Genomic DNA, 17,535 nt, shown 5'->3' on the forward strand with positions numbered 1-17,535 from the left:
CTCATGATAACTAGTAAATGAATCTTATGTTAAAACTTTTCTCAGATCTCACCCAAACTCAGAGAAAAAATGACACTTTACCATAAAAGATTGTTTTAGCATGAATCACAACTGGGAAGGGCTTGCCTGAGTTCTGACAATGATTTTGTTTTGTGTAATTCCGGTGGTGTGTTTGAGCCATGGAATGTGAGTATCTGTGAGTACAGGACAGGGTTTGAAGGGGCAGAGAACAAGGAGGAGGGCACATACAAAAAGGTCAGGGTTTTGAGTTAATTTTAATTAACTGTAATTGAGGAGAAACTTGGATTCACATAATTCCTTCATGTTTTAGGTTGGTGAGCTGTGTGCTATTTACTTGTTATCACTGTGGCTTGGAAGGAGAAGGCCATGGGGCACTGGAGGAGAAGTAGCTGCTACTCTCAAGTCGCCTGTCTCAGGCATCTGTGAAGGCGTCCCCTGCCCCATCCCCTCGCAGAGCCCGTGTGTAACCAGGTGTATTCAGAATTGCAGAGCTCGCCAGCTGTACTGGGAGCAGGAGGGAACTTGTTTCCTTTAAGGAACAGATTGACTAGTGGAATCCAGCATGTTTAATGTGATATTAAGTCAGCCAACCTTGTTTTAATTGTCGATATGAGCAGTTTGCAAGTGTGTGTGTGCATGTATGTTTATGATAGGGTTGCATTTTTAAAAATTTTCTTTAAATTTATTTGAAAGGCAGAGTTACAGAGAAGCAGAGAGAGAGGTCTTCCATCCACTGGTTCACTCCCCAAGTGGCTGCAATGGCCGGAGCAGGGCCAATCTGAAGCCAGGAGCTAGGAGCTTCTTCTGGGGTCTCGAGACCCACATGGGTGCAGGGATCCAAGGACTTGGGCCATCTTCTACTGTTTTCCCAGGCCATTGCAGAGAGCTGAATCAGAAATAGAGCAGCTGGGACTGGAATTGGCACCCATATGGGATGCTGGCACTGCAGGTGGTAGCTCAACCCACTACGCCACAGCACCAGGCCCTGAGGGGGTTGCATTTTGAGACATGCATTGTCAGGCACTGTTATCATTGTTGGAACATAATAGAGTACACTTGCATAAGCCTCGATGGTATAAATCAATCACTCCATGGCCTCTTGATGCAGTAAAAGTTTCCAGTTTTGGGGGCCAATGTTGTGGCATACCAGATAAAGCTGCTGCCTGAAATGCTGGCATCTCATGGACTCCGGTTCATGTCCTGGATGCTCTACTTGTGATCCAGCTTCTTGCCAATGTGCCTGGGTAAAGCAGCGGAAGATGGCCCAAGTCCCTGGGCCCTTGCACCCACGTGGGAGACCCAGAAGAAGCTCCTGGCTTCTGGCTTCAGCCTGGCCTGGTCCTAGTCATTGTGGCCATTTGGAGAGTGAACCAGTGGATGGAAGATCTCTCTGCCTCTCCTTCTCTTTCTGTAATTCTGACTTTCAAATAAATAAGTAAATCTTTTTTAAAAAGAGATATGTGCAGGAGAGACCCATTTCTAATATTACCCATGCAATACTAGTGCTAGAAGTTTAATGTGGTCCTTGAAATAGAATACAGTTAAGGAAAATGCAAGTAATTGATGTACCTCTCTTCCCTCCTTCCTTTTCTTCTCTCCTCTCTCCCTCTATCTTTTCTTTCCCTCCCTCCTCTGTGTGTCTCACCCCTTCCCTTTTTTTTCTTTCCTCTCTTTTTTCTTTCATTTATTTGAAAGGCATAGTGACATAGAAGGAGGGAGAGATACAGATAGGTATCTTCCCATCCTCTGATTTACCCCCCAAATGTCTGCAACAACCAGGGCAAGGCCAGGCTGAAGCCAGAAACCTGGAATTCCATCCTGTGTAAGTGGCAGGGGCCCAAGTATTTGGCCTATCATCGGCTGCCTCCCAAGTACATTAGCAGAAAGCAGAATCAGAAATGTGGAGTATCTGGGACTTGAACCAGGCTATAATATGGGTGTGGGCATCCCAAGTAGTGAATTAACCTGCTGCACAATAACACTTGCCCCAGAGTCTTTTAATTTACCAATTTTCACAATAATGTACTGATTTCTTTGTCTAAAGGTCACAAATGAAGTTTCTTTTGGGGGGAAGAAAGGAGTACTTGTGTCATTATGATCACAGATCATAATGGCTCTTTGGTGAGCATCTCTTCACATTAGCTAATGAGATTTTTTGATACTACCCTAATTCATTCCATGACGACAGGCTCATTATGAACATTTCTTGACCCAGGCATGAAATTATGTTTCTCTAAAAAGTTCTAATTTGGAAGGGTTGGGGAGGGGAGGAGAATGGTTTTTAGATACCACAATCTAAGTACTAGTCCTATTCATATTCATTGTTACTGGGTTGGTTATGTTTCTAGGTTTTTTTGTTGCTGTTGTTAATATTTTATTTATTTGACAGAGTTACAGATAGTGAGAGAGAGAAAGGTCTTCCTTCCGTTGGTTCACTCCCCAAATGGCCACAACAGCCGGAGCTGTGCCGATCCGAAGCCAGGAGCCAGGAACTTCTTCCTGGTCTCCCATGCAGGAGCAGGGGCCCAGGGACTTGGGCTACCCTCCACTGCTGTCCCAGGCCATAGCAGAGAGCTGGATGGAAAGAGGAGCAGCTGGAACTAGAACTGGTACCCATAAGGTTTGCCGGAGCCACAGGCAGAGGATTAACCTACTGTGCCACTGTGCCGACCCCCTCTAGGTTTTTTAAGAAGACAAGTTAAAGAGAAACTGTGTTTTTCTTGTTTTAAAAAGAAGATGGGAATGGGCATTTGACATAGCCATTAAGATACTGTTTGGAATGCCACATCCCGTATTGGAGTGACTGCGTTTATGTACCAGCTCTGCTCTCAATTTCAGCTTCCTGCTATTGCAAACCCTGGGAGGCTGCAGGTGATTACTCAAGTACTTGGGTCCCTTCCACCCTTTTGGGAGACCCAGATTGAGTTCCTGACTCCTGGCTTTGGCCTGCCACAGCCCTGGCTGTTGTGGGCATTTGGGGAGTGAGCTAGTGGATGTAGGATATGTCTGTCTCTCACTGCCTTTCAAGTAATTAAAAATACATAAATGAACATTTAAAAAAGAAAAGTGGGGCCAGCACTGTGACGCAGTGGGTTAATGCCCTGGCCTGAAGCGCTGGCATCCCATATGGGTGCCAGTTCAAGACCTGGCTGCTCCACTTCCGATCCAGCTCTCTGCTATGGCCTGGGAAAGCAGTAGAAGATGGCCCAAGCCCTTGGGTCCCTGCACCCATGTGGGAGACCCGGAGGAAGCTCCTGGCTCCTGGCTTCAGATCGGTGCAGCTCCAGCTGTTGCAGCCAATTGGGGAGTGAACCATCGGATGGAAGACCTTCTCTTTCTCTCTGCCTCTCCTCTCTCTGTGTAACTCTGACTTTCAAATAAATAAATAAATAAATCTTTTTTTTTTTAAAGAAAAGTGAATTCGATCTGTATTTGTGTTTTGTATTTGTGTTTCTTCCTTCAGTAGATAAATGATCATACTCTGCTTTGCTTTTTGTTTTCCTGCACATAACCGTATACCCTGAATACCTAGGATCTCACTCCAAAGCAGTACATAGAAATCTTCCTCATTCCTTTTCATATCTGCCTGGTATTCATTACAAGAAAGTACCCTAGTTTATTCATCACGTCCTCAATTGAGGGATATTTTAGATTGAATCCTTTGCTATTCTTAATGCTTGACGAGCCTCAGGTATACTTCTGTTTATAATTTTCCTATTGATCTTTATACTAGATTTCTAGAGATGTGATTTCATATTCAAAGGTAAATACATAGTTTTGTTAGATATTGCCAAATTCCCCTTCATAGGCTGGTGGCATTCTACATGCCCAAGAACATGTATGAAATAGCCTCACCAACCTAGGTATTGCTCTGCTCGGGTGGAGTTTTTCCTTTACTACTCTGACAGGTGAGAAATGCTGTTTCAGGCTAGTTTGAATTAGCATTTCTCCTAATGACTAAAGTTGAGCATCTTCTCGTACGCTTAAGGTCATTCGCATTTTTCACTTGTAAACTTGCTGAATCCCTCTTTATATTAGGGATATTCCTTTTCTTGTAACTAACTGGTAAATAATTTTTCCTACTGTATCACCGTCCTTTTACTTTCTTATAGCATTATTTTCTACGTAAAAATCTTTTTAATTATATAATGAAAATTTGAGTCTTTTTTCCTATCTTCTGAATTTTAAGTCATAGGGATGCTTTTTCTGCTCTCCAGTTAGAGAGATGTTTATTCATTCTTCTAGTACTTGTGTGGTATTTTGTTGTCATTTCTTTTTATCTTGGGTTTAGTTGTCTCGATACAGTTTACTGAAAAGTCCATCTTTTCCTCAGGAATTTCAGATCCCACTTTTACCGTGTACTGAATTCCCACATTCATTTGTACAGGTGGCTTGTTGGAACTATTTTGGTGGTCACAGATCCGGATAAAACGATGGAATTGGGGAGGGAAGATAATAAGAATGTTTTTTTGAGACCTTGAAAAATAATTTCTTAGAAGTCTTCGGATCCATAAGATTGGTCTGTGAAAAGCCCATCACACGGTTGTTATGTATGTCTTCTATAAGCACTTTCTCTCCCTTTCTTTCCTCTTAGCACCATGTATGTGTTCGGCGGTTTCAACAGTCTCCTCCTCAGTGACATCCTGGTGTTCACCTCGGAGCAGTGTGGCGCACACCGGAGTGAAGCTGCTTGTTTAGCTGCAGGGCCTGGTGTGCGGTGTGTGTGGGACGCAGCGTCATCTCAGTGTTTATCCTTGGAGTTGGCATCTGAAGAACAAGCAGAAAAGTTAAAATCAGAATGTTTTCCCAAAAGAAGTATGTTTTTTTCTTTACTTAGAATTTAATTAATTTGAAATCTCAGTTTTTCTGGATTATGAAGGCACTTAACATATATATATATATATATATATATATATATATATATACCTTTCATGTTCACCTTCTTATTCAAAATTATTCAGGCATGACTTGTGCAAGGTCCTTCTGAGTATTTGAGAATTGATTGGTAAACATCATCATGTGGCTCCTAGAAGTGATCTGAGTGGTGGGAACAAAACCATCTTGGCATTGCATGGACTTTGTATACCATTTCCAGAGCCTGGCTGCAACTGGCTTATTTAATTTAATATTTAAAATATTTGTTTATTTGTATGAAAGGCAGAGTGACAGAAAGAGAGATCTTCCTTCTGCAAGTTTACTCCCTAAATGCCTGCAGTAACTAGGATAGGTCAGGTTGAAGCCAAAAGCTCAGAACTCCATCTAGATCTCCCACATGGGTGACAGGGATCCAAGTACTTGGGCCATTATCTGCTGCTTTCCCAGCAGGAAGCCAGATGGGAAATACAGGCGCTGAGACTCGAACTGGCACTCTGAGATTGGACGCTGGCATCATTAAGTGGTGACTTAACTTGCTGTGTCACGGTACTTTCCTGTTTTAATTTTAATTAAAGTGCCTCCAATATTGTATTTCACAGGTCTAATGCTAAGGATGAGATTTGAGGGTGAGTGCAGAGAAGCTATTTGAAAGTAAACTGTTCTGGTGAATAAAGGTAGAATAGTTGTCGTTGCGAAGTATTCTCTTCTAGTGCTTCTGTTTAGCACAGTTGCTGAGGATGAGCGGTGATCCCTGCTTTGAGAACCTCCCTTCATGTTTCCCTAGCTGTTTTCTTCATCTTGTCTGCTTATCTTCTAACCGTTTTGCTCTCACATAGAGCACAGTACACCACAGTGAAGTAACATCTGAGAAAGTACTTTAAGGGAAGGCTGGGGCCAGCACTGTGGTATAATAGGTTAAGCCTCTTCTGCCTGTGGTGCCAGCATCCCATATGGGTGCTGGTTTGAGTGCCGGCTGCTCCACTTCCATTCAGCTCCCTGATAATGACCTGGGAAAGCAGTGCATCGAAGTTGGCCCAAGTGCTTAGGCTCCTAAATGCTCCCAGCTCCTGGCTTCACATCATCCCAGCCCCGGCTTTTGTAGCCATTTGGGGAGAGAACCAGCAGATGGAAGATCTCCCTCTCTCTCTCTTTCTCTCTCTCTCTCTCTCTCTCTCTGTAACTCCCAAATAAATAAATAAATACTCTTTAAAAAAAATTAAGAGAAAGATCAGCATTGTGGTACAGCAAGATGCTACAGCTTGAAATGCCAGCATCCCGTATCAGAGTGCTGATTGTAGTCTTGACTGCTCCACTTGCTATCCAGCTCCCTGCTGTTGTGGTTGGGAAATCCCCAGAAGATGGCCCAAGTCCTTGGGCCTCTGCACCCATGTGGGAGACCTGGAAGAAGCTCCTGGTTCCTGGCTTTGTATTGGGCCCTGCTCCAGCTGTTGTGGCCATTTGGTGAGTGAGCTGGCAGATAGAAGATCTTTCTGTCAGTCTCCTTAACCCTCCTCCCACCCTGTAACTGTGCCTTTCAAATAAATAAAAATAAATCTTTTGAAAGGTAGAGTTACAGAGAGAGAGAGAGAGAGACACCATCTTCTGCTGTTTTCCCAGGCACAGCAGGGAACTGGATTTTAATGACTCAGTATGAATCTGTTTGATGTTATCTCATCTTTGATGGCAGCTTCTTGTTTCACTCCATTTTCTGGATGGGCGCAGTTCTTAGCATGATGACCAGGACAGGAAGCACAGGCTATAACTAGGAGAAATGGCTCGGTCTCCTGCATTACTCTGGCCCCTGGGCAGCTTCTGGTGTTTGTTCATTCTGTTGATGATTGATATGGTATGGGGGGAGGGCAAGAAAAGTATTTGAAGAACCAGACCTCACTTCCGTTTTATGCATATCTGATAGTTGTTCATTTTTATCTATTTTTGTTTTTCACTTTTTGTGTACTTTTTTAATAAAATAATATTTCTTTAGATTGTTCATTTCTAAATCCCGTTTTAACCTGAATATCCCAATATATTTTCCTGCCAGTTTCAGGATTTTACTTCCCATAGTTTTTTTTTTTAAACCTCAGTTTCAGATTGTGCTCCACAGAAGCTTTCACAGTTGATGAATTTTTCTTTTCTCTATAGCTGTTGACCATGACAGATGTGACCAACACACGGATTGCTACAGCTGCACAGCCAACACCAATGAGTGCCACTGGTGCAATGACCATTGTGTCCCTGTGAACCACAGCTGCTCAGAAGGCCAGGTCAGGGGCTATTTCTCAAGGATTTCAGAAGATAGAAAAATCCTAACAGGGCTCATGTTTAGGTTTTAGTGTGTATGGCATAAATAATGGCTCAGAGTTATTTTTAAAATGAGATATAGGTTTGGATTTATACTGTTCAGGCTTTTTCTTTTAGGAAAGGATGCACTATCCATCCTAATTCCAAGGGACCTGTGAGACACATTAGTTTGTGTGTGGTGTTTAGAAGAAGATAGGACTCTTGCTTCTAGGCATGGCTGTACTCAGTGCTAGACCCTTGGTTCGAGGCTGGTATCAGCGAGCTCACTCCACCTGTGCAATGTTTGGGGCGCAGATGAGGGCTGGAGACTGGCACTGAGGCAAGTATTGAATTATGGAAATAATAGACTTTGTAAAGTTTCTTTATGTTATTTTGGTTCAATGTAACTTCAGTGCCTACCACATACAAATTTTAAAAATATAAGCCATAACAAGAATAAAAATATAAGATGACCCAGCTTTTATAGTTTTTGACAGTTTATAAAAGATTTAAAAAATAAACTTATTTATGTATTTATTCTTGCTTGTTTGAAAGGCAGAGAGAGAGAAAGAGTGAGAGATTGATCTTCCATCTTCAGTCTGCTGGCTCATTCTCCAAATGCCCATAATAGCAAGGCTGGGTGAGGCCAAAGCCAGGAACTCTGTCTGGGTCTTGCACATGGGCGGCAGAGACCCAGTTACCCGACCCATCACCATTGTGTCTCAGGATGCATGTTAGCAGGAAGCTAGAATGGCAAATGGAGCCAGGACTTGAACTAAGCACTCCAGTATATGATGTGGGCATCCCAAAGGGCTCCTTAGCTGGTGCACCTACCCCTGTAAGACATTCTGTGTCCATCTAATTTAGTTTGTAAAATGTAAAGCTTTTAGACTGTGGAGGAAATGGCATTAAAAGCAGCAAGTTCAACTTTCCCATTTTATAGACGACCAGGTTGAAGCATAGTGTTTTAAAAGAGTGGGTATTGCCTTGCCAATTAAAGCCATGTTCTTGAGCAAAACATTCTGCTGCAGTGCTGTTTCATCTGCATATTAATTTTTTGTATCTTTAGTTGCAGTTGCTTCCCAAATGACATTTTTGTTGTCTTTATACCCTATTGCGGTTCACCATGAGTTCTCTCTGTGGGTAACAGAGAGAAAAGCTCTTGTACGTTGTCTTCTAGATCTCCATTTTCAGGTATGATAATTGCCCCAAGGATAACCCAATGTACTACTGTAACAAGAAGACCAGCTGCAGGAGCTGTGCCCTGGACCAGAACTGCCAGTGGGAGCCCCGGAATCAGGAGTGTATCGCCCTGCCTGGTAGGCCTTGCAGGGGCATCTTGCTGTATGGGTATCTAAAATTTCCCCCTTCCCCCAGGGTTGTGCAGCCTCAGTTGGACCTAGCAGAAAGAATTCTAGCAGTCGATCTCCGACACTACCATTATGGTTGTTACTTAAAAAAAAAACACACACACACACACACTAAGATACAGTTCTTAATTATTTGCTTCTACTGTCGTTTGAAATAAAGTGAAGCATCTGCTTCACTGATCTGCTTTGCAGAATAGAGTGACAACTAAATCTGTATTGTTGAGCCTGCTCCATTGCCCACCTCCGCTCTGCTGTGGTAACCTGGGACTCACATGCAGTAGTCTTAGCAGCCAGTTGATAGGCACTCTGTAAAGAGGACTTCTCAATGGCAAATAGGATTTGGCTGTTACCACCTACTGTGAGAAGAAAGAGGGGAGACACTTTGGTCAGCAGCACCTCTTGGGGTGATCTCCAGGCCTGAATACCCCAATTTATGGCATTTGTGAGGTTTGAGATGATGAGTTGGGGTCCTAAGGCCATAACTGAATCCCTGTGAAATCCAGGAAGGGGAACTTCTGTGTTTCTATGTGATGTCTAAGGCATATACAGGGTAATCGAGCTAGACCAGGTGCTGTTGGCAGATCCTTTGGAAGTACTTGATTCAGCTTGAAGATGGGCTTCTTGTTTTCACTTTCATTATGTCTTAGACTTTAACAAACAGCAGAACACCTGGGAATCCTAACTAAAAAGCATATTGTGGGACAAGTCTAATGTAGGACCCTAGAGTCTACATATAACTGGTCACTGATGCCACATTTTGAGGAGTAAAGTATCTGCTGTTAAGTGGTCTCTTTCCTGTGGTACCTTCCTTTATCTCAGTGACTAATATTAATGAACACTGCTAATGGTGTCTCCGGGTACTTTGGTACTGGTGACACTTGGTCATGGTGTTCTAGGAAGCATCCGTAGTGTCTCCTCAGTACCTTGTAGGGGTTCAGGATGATCACAAGGAGCAGGATACAAGCTTGCTGTATGTGTTATAGCTGTATCATTTTGGGTTTTGTCCCAGTGTTCCCGCCTTGATTGTACCTTCTACCCCATGATATAAAAACAGTGCAGCTTTTGGAGACTGTAGATTTGTTCATTCCCCAGCTCATTTCTGTTCTTGTGGTTTTCTGCTCCATTCTTCCACTTTGCATATTCATTTGTCTGCTCTTCACTCAGGATTTTAGTCTTCTTTCTTAATGTTCCTCAGAGGAGATGTACCAGTGCACTGTTGGCACCAGTCATGTGTTTTCCTCTAAGATGTAGGAAAGGTAACCTCTGAATATGTCTTTGAGATCCAGGAAATATGACTGATAAACATTTTTAAAATTCTTATGTTCTGTATCTGATATTTTGTAGTGTGTGTGATACCCACACTCACCGTATCCTAATGAAATAACTGGAATAAAGATTACAAAGCTCATTTAGTGGTTCAGTAATTTGAATTAGTAGTACAGTAGCTTTATGTGGTTTCCAAAACTTTTTTTTTTCTCTTCTCCTTTTACAAAAGAAAATATCTGTGGCGCTGGATGGCATTTGGTTGGAAACTCATGTTTGAAAATTACTACTGCTAAGGAGAATTATGACAACGCTAAATTGTCCTGTAGGAACCACAATGCCTTTTTGGCTTCTCTCACAACCCAGAAGAAGGTAGAATTTGTCCTTAAGCAGCTACGAATAATGCAGTCATCACAGAGCATGGTGAGTTAAAACCCTCAGAACTTAGTTGTGGGTATTCATCTTGCTATTGAATGTGTGACCGCGGCTTGTGTGTAGAAAGTCTGACATGTCCTGTGAGAGGAGGAATGCAGGAATACTAACATACAGGCATAATAGATCATGGAGCTGTAGTGGCAGATGAGTCTCTTCCTTTAATAATCTTTTCTTAAAATTTTCAGTACTTTCTGTGTTTTTGTTAGTCATATCTTTTAAGTAACTTACAGTATGTGTGGATGATTATATGCAGGATGACTACTAATGTGTATATTTGTACATACTCGGGTGACATCAGTAGGTGATTGCATATTTGTTTTATCTCTGGATTCTGGGTGTTGTGGGGAAGGGAAAGGTCACTGCTAATTATGTAGGTTGGACTAAGCATCTGAATTCCCATAGAGTTGAGGTGTTATTACAGGGTAGCACCACAAAGTGTACTTCTGTTTGGGTCTTTCTGAGACCTGGCCAGCCAGAAAGAAGAGAGAGCACCTTCTCTTCAGGAGTTTCTGAGCTCAGAAAGGTCCCAGTTCCTTTCCTTTCCTTTCCTTTCCTTTCCTTTCCTTTCCTTTCCTTTCCTTTCGTTCTTTCGTTCTTTCGTTCTTTCGTTCTTTCGTTCTTTCGTTCTTTCGTTCTTTCGTTCTTTCTTTTTTTTTTTGACAGGCAGGGTGGACAGTGAGAGAGATAGAGAGAAAAGGAGAAAGGTCTTCCTTTTTCCGTTGGTTCACCCCTCAATGGCCGCTGCAGCCGGCATACTGCGGTGATCCGAGGCCAGGAGCCAGGTGCTTCTCCTGGTCTCCCATGTGGGTGCAGGGCCCAAGCACTTGGGCCATCCTCCACTGCACTCCCGGGCCACAGCAGAGAGCTGGACTGGAAGAGGAGCAACCGGGACAGAATCCGGCGCCCCAACCAGGACTAGAACCCGGTGTGCTGTCGCCGCAGGCGGAGGATTAACCTATTGAGCCGTGGCACTGGCCTCCCAGTTCCCTTTCTGTCCACATAATTGCTGCCAGGTGGCTTGTGGCTGGTATTTCACCATCACATTTGCTTGTTTTTAGTCCAAAGGCCTAGACCTGTGATCCTACCCTCAAATAAGTAGAAACTCAGAAAACAGCTCTTTTGGCAGTGTTAGCAGTGGTACAGAGGGGTTTGAGGGCCATGTTCTTGTTAAACAGCGAGAAGTCAGGAACAGCACTTTCTCAGGTGTGGCCAATGTCTTGGCTATATTGGCTTCTTTTTTTTTTAATTTATTTTTATTTTTATTTTTTGACAGGCAGAGTGGACAGTGAGAGAGAGAGAGACAGAGAGAAAGGTCTTCCTTTGCCGTTGGTTCACCCTCCAATGGCTGCCGCGGCCAGCCCGCTGCGGCCGGTGCACCGTGCTGATCCAATGGCAGGAGCCAGGTACTTATCCTGGTCTCCCATGGGGTGCAGGGCCTAAGCACTTGGGCCATCCTCCACTGCACTCCCTGGCCACAGCAGAGAGCTGGCCTGGAAGAGGGGCAACCGGGACAGAATCCGGTGCCCCGACCGGGACTAGAACCCGGTGTGCCGGCGCCGCAAGGCGGAGGATTAGCCTAGTAAGCCGCGGCGCCGGCCTATATTGGCTTCTGTGTACTTCCTAAACCACTATTCTAGATGACTGGGAGGTGCCCTGTATTTCTTTTCTCCAGTGCAATTTGGCTATGGTGTAGACACTGAAAATGCTGGTAATACATACAGTGTGTTGCCTTCAGGGAAGTCTCTGGCCACATTTGATATTTTGCATTTCAGTAGTTTTTTCGAATTTCATAATCTCCATTGGAGACTGTCCCTATTGTTTGTTTCTCTTTTGTCTTCTCTCCCAGCATTCTGTCCTTAGCTGTCAACTGCCCTTACCCTCAATCTTTCGCTCCCTCATAAAATGAATGGTTCACAGCTTTGCCCATTACCCTGGTGACTGTACCAGTGGTTATCAAGTCACATCTCTGAAAATTAGCTGTTTGGAAGGGTTCAACCATCCCAGCTGACCACAGATCTACCCTAGTTGCTTCTCTCTTCCTCAGGTTTTCTAGTTCTAAAGTTTAGGTTCTGTATATTCCGCCCTGCTGTGGCCACCTTTGTAAAACAGAAAGTCAGTCTTGTGGTAAGACTGTCTAAGGTATAATGTGCTTCTACAGCATAACTCTGGATGCAGCCCAGTCTGTAGAGTCCAGATGTTTATGAAAAACCAAGAAAGGATACCCAACCTAGCCTTTAAGGCAGAGGCTGGCTGATAGAGAGCTGTGAACAAGTAACCCCTGGAGGTGAGAGGCGAGAACTGGGCAGGGCAGAGAGGAGTGCTCCCTGTGTTTGCGTGCCCTGTGTGCAAGATGTGGAGATTGAGAGCATGGCTCTTTGAGCCTCAGGTAAGTTTGCATGATTAGCTGCAGCTGAGTGGGAAGGAACTGCTGTAGTGGGACCTCAAGAAGAAACCAAAGCTTACTCCTGAGAGACCTTGTCCACAGTGCTGCTAATGGCTTTGAATTTTATTATGAAGGCAAAGTGAAATTTTTGAAACTATTAATTTTGACTATTTTCTTTCCTGATTAAATAATATATATTTCAAAGGAAATTTTAAAAGTACTAATAGTAAAGAAAATAGTGGGGCCAGCACCGTGGCTCACTTGGTTAATCCTCTGCCTGGCTATTTCTTTTTTTTTTTTTTCTTTTTTTAAAAGTTTACTTCTTTTGAAATCAGAATTACAGAGAAGGAGAGGCAGAGAGAGAGAGAGAGAGAGAAAGAGAGAGAGAGAGATTCCATCTGCTGATTCACTCCTCAAATGGCTACAATAGCCAGAGCTAGGCCAGGCAGAAGCCAGGAGCCAGAACCTTCCTCTGGGACTCCCACTTGGTGCAGGAGCCCAAGGACTTGGGTCATCTTCCATTGCTTTCCCAGGGGCAATAGCAGGGAGCTGGATCAGAAGTAGAGCAGCCAGGACACAAGCTACTGCCTATATGGGGCACCAGCACTGTAGATGGCAGCTTAACCTGCTATGCCACAGCACCGGCCCCCAGCCATATCTTTTTTTAAAAGATATTGAAAAAGGCAGAAAGAAAGAAAGATTATCCATTTGCTGGTTCACTCCCGAAATGCCTACAGCACCCAGGGCTGGGCCACACTGAAGCCAGGAGCCTGGAACTCAATCTGAGTCTCCCACATGGATAGCAAAGACCCAAGTTCTTGAGTCATAACCTGCTGCCTCCCAGGGTGTACATTAGCAGGAAACTAGATCAGAAGCTAGTTGGGGTGGGGGGACAGCGCTGAGGCACAGTGGGTTAACATCCTGGCCTGAAGTGCCAGCATCCCATATGGGTGCCAGTTCGAGACCTGGCTGCTCCACTTCCAGTCCAGCTCTCTGCTATGGCCTGGGAAAACAGTACAAGATGGCCCAAGTCCTTGAGCCCCTACACCTGTGTGGGAGACCTGGTAGAAGCTCCTGGCTCCTGGCTTTGGATCAGCGCACCTCCAGCCATTGCAGCCAATTGGGCAGTGAACCATCTCCTCTCTCTGTGTAACTCTGACTTTCAAATAAATCTTTAACAAAACAAAACAAAAAAACACACCCAATTGGGGAGCTAAACCCAGGCACTCTAATACGGGAATTGGGCATCCCAAGTGGCAGTTTAACTCTGTGCCAAAGGCCCACACCTGGGAGTAGTCATTTCTTCATGACATTTGTCATAGAATGTAGGAGTTTCAGAACTTGATCATCCCTTTGCTATTTAATCTGTAAAAATTTTGATATATTCTCTGAGCCATATTTTTGTGCTTTGTAAAATAACTATTACTGAAGTGAAAATCCATCCTTATCTGCTGTGGCTGACTTATAATCAGGAGGTTTTTCCTTTATCTTTGGGGCATACCTAACTTAATGATTTTTATCTAGAAGCTTGTTTTGGTCAAGGTATTGGTTGTATTCATAGCTATGTCTGATTTTTATCTATAGTCCAAACTTACTCTAACCCCTTGGGTTGGCCTTCGGAAGATCAATGTGTCCTACTGGTGCTGGGAAGATATGTCCCCATTTACAAATACTTTACTGCAGTGGATGCCATCTGAGCCCAGCGATGCTGGCTTCTGTGGAATCTTGTCAGAGCCCAGTACTCGGGGATTGAAGGCTGCAACCTGCATCAACCCACTCAATGGTAGCGTCTGTGAAAGGCCTGGTAAGGACATGGACGAATTAGATGCTGTTGAAAGTTTGTTGAGAGAGAAGCTGTAGGAGGCATTATTAAGAACTGAGATCTGTGAAATGGTCACAAAAACAGGTGGAGGATTTCAAGCAAATGAAGCAGAGTATAACCAAGACTTTCAAAAGTCAAAAGAAATAGTTTGTAGCTCTGAACAGTTTGAGCTATAACCAAACCCAGAATAACCAACACTGACTAAAAGAACTTAATGTTCTGACAATGAGATTGATTGGTTTGTTGACCACACACACACACACACACACAAATTGAGAACTGCTCTGAAAGGCAGATTTCTTGGTATTGGCAGAGAAATGCTGGGGAAGAAAGAATAAAAGAGGAAAATATAAACAGATTTATTTGTTCCTTTAGCTTTGTCCTAAAAGTTCTTTGAAAAATTCATTTTACCCCAAGTATATAAATACACTAAACAGTTCGAAATTACTCTCATGTTCATTTTCTCTTTCATTTAGTGTAGTTCCTGAAATGATTTCATGACACCCCAATGGGTCATAACGCATGTTTGAAAGGTCTTTGACCTTAGCTGATGTGGTAGGAGCTCTAAATGTCTGTCTTGGGTTTAATTCCCAGCGAACCACAGTGCCAAGCAGTGCCGGACACCTTGTGCCTTGAGGACAGCATGTGGAGAGTGCACCAGCGGCAGCTCTGAGTGCATGTGGTGCAGCAACATGAAGCAGTGTGTGGACTCCAATGCCTACGTGGCCTCCTTTCCTTTCGGCCAGTGTATGGAGTGGTATACAATGAGCAGCTGTCCCCGTAAGTGAAACAAGAGTGCTAGCCACTTAGAAGTGCCCCAAGTGAGGGCAACAGTTCTTGCCATGGGGATGTGCTGTCAGCATAACTTGACCTTCTGCTCAAGTGTCTAAAGGCTGCTTGTTAGGATTGTCCTGCCTGATGAGAACCTTCCTGCAGAATCAGGCACAGTGATGCAAGTACATGTCGGATAGATTACAGAGTACGGAAATGACTTGCCCAACTTCAGTTTTGTATTGTTCAATCCGGGTACCGTCTCCACATCTTAGTCTCCTGATTTGGAAAGGAAGTGCTCTCCAGTAAATGACCTCTACAGTCCCTTTACCTCCAACCTCCTGAGATTGAGAGGAAGGGAGGGAGGGTCCTATGATGTGTTATAAAAACATAGAAATTTTAAAATTCATTATCTCATTTAATTAATCAGGCTAGAATTTTTGACTTGCAGAAGTTGAATAGTCTGCTAAAAAAATTTACAGTGAATTAAAATCTACCTGTAATAATGAATTGCTACTTGTGTGTGTGTATTTTTTTTAATAGCTGAAAATTGTTCAGGCTACTGTACCTGTAGTCATTGCTTAGAGCAACCAGGCTGTGGCTGGTGTACGGATCCCAGCAATACTGGCAAAGGGAAATGCATAGAAGGCTCTTATAAAGGACCGGTGAAGATGCCTTCCCAGGCCCCGATGGGGAATTCCTATCCACAGCCCCTCCTCAATTCCAGCATGTGCCTGGAGGACAGCAGATACAACTGGTCTTTCATTCACTGTCCAGGTAAGGTGCCTGGAGTTTCCAGTTCCAGTTTTCATTACCTATTTCTGAAAAACAAAACCTTGAAAGCTGCATTATTTATATGGATTTCCTCTCAGAAAAAAATAGAAATAGCAGATAATTTTAAGAGAAATATTTCATGTAAAAATATTTTAAAGTCAATTAATAAAAATATTGAGAACCTCAAGTGAGTTATTCTATTATAAAATAATATATGCTCATTATACAAAAATATTATGGATATACTATGGGACTATGAAAAGTTCATGGAAAATGTACATTAAGAAAAAAATCATGGACACATTTCAAAAATGTTTACCAAGGTAAACTCATTTTTTTTAAAAAAAAGTTTATTTATTTATTTGAAAGTCAGAGTTACACAGAGAGAGAAGGAGAGGAAGAGAGAGAGAGAGAGAAGTCTTCCATCCGCTGGTTCACTCCCCAATTTGCTGCAATGGCCAGAGCTGCGCCGATCTGAAGCCAGGAGCCAGAAGCCTACTCCAGGTCTCCCACACGGGTGCAGGGGCCCAAGGACTTGGGCCATCTTGTACTGCTTTCCCAGGCCATAGTAGAGAGCTGGATCGGAAGTGGGGCAGCGGGGACTCAAACGGGTGCCCATATGGGATGCCAGCACTGCAGGCAGCGGCCTTACCCACTGTGCCACAGCGCTGGCCCCATAAACTCATTTCTTAATTTCATTTTTCAATGAGCTTTTAAGAGTACCTCGTATGTAAAATGAAAAGTAAAATTGTTCTCACCTCCTGTTCTTACAAAGGTAAAAACTTTTTTTTTTCTTTTCCTTTGGTAAAAACTTTTTAACAGTTTGAGATAGCCCTACACATACAAATCTATGTTTTGTTTTGTTTTGTTTTTGTTTTTGTTTTTGTTTTGACAGGCAGAGTGGACAGTGAGAGAGACAGAGAGAAAGGTCTTCCTTTGCCACTGGTTTACCCACCAATGGCCGCCGCGGCCGGCACGCTGCGGCCAGTGCACCGTGCTGACAAATCTATGTTTTTAAAAATAAATAGTACTATGCTGTATATATGCATATAATTATAAACTGTTCTACAGTTTCTCTTTTACTTAAAATGCATCATGACCTTTGTTGGAAAAAATTAAAAATAACATCTGCCAGTTCAGAAATTCCTCTCACAGATGCAGGAAAGAAAGAAAATACTTTTATTATTAAATAAATGTTAAACCAGACCCCGATGCACTAATGAGATTGCAAAGATAGAGAAATGACAAAGACTGTATATTTAATCCAGTATGTAAATATTCTCAAGATAAACCATAGTTTGTCCTCATGAAAGATTTGACAGCATCATTTGTAGTACATTCTTTCATAGTTCATCCTAAATTGAACTGGTAATTGGAGTGGCTGCCTGTGCTAATTAATTACCTTTATCCAACAGAAAATAAAACTTTTATCTTTATAGCAAGCAGGTGAGGTTGCAACTTGGAACAGTGCATGCACCTAAGCTAACTTCCCTAAGTGACAGGGGCGTGGGGCTCTGTCTTCCTTGGTTTCAAAGAGATTG

At 43.2% G+C, this 17,535-nt stretch overlaps 1 protein-coding gene across 1 annotated transcript in view; it reads left to right on the forward strand.

Annotated features, from left to right (window-relative positions):
- Nucleotides 1-17,535, forward strand: part of ATRN (attractin) — a 161,263-nt gene that overhangs the window by 89,544 nt on the left and 54,184 nt on the right. The window contains exons 12-18 of the mRNA XM_002710922.6: nucleotides 4,616-4,836; nucleotides 7,039-7,160; nucleotides 8,357-8,495; nucleotides 10,042-10,232; nucleotides 14,212-14,431; nucleotides 15,044-15,229; nucleotides 15,764-15,997. Of these exons, the coding sequence (XP_002710968.1) occupies nucleotides 4,616-4,836; nucleotides 7,039-7,160; nucleotides 8,357-8,495; nucleotides 10,042-10,232; nucleotides 14,212-14,431; nucleotides 15,044-15,229; nucleotides 15,764-15,997 (1,313 nt within the window). The remainder of the gene's footprint in view (nucleotides 1-4,615; nucleotides 4,837-7,038; nucleotides 7,161-8,356; nucleotides 8,496-10,041; nucleotides 10,233-14,211; nucleotides 14,432-15,043; nucleotides 15,230-15,763; nucleotides 15,998-17,535) is intronic.

The sequence above is a fragment of the Oryctolagus cuniculus genome, chromosome 11 (genome assembly GCF_051225735.1).
Source record: "Oryctolagus cuniculus isolate XC-2025 breed Fujian yellow rabbit chromosome 11, ASM5122573v1, whole genome shotgun sequence".
NCBI lineage: Eukaryota > Metazoa > Chordata > Mammalia > Lagomorpha > Leporidae > Oryctolagus > Oryctolagus cuniculus.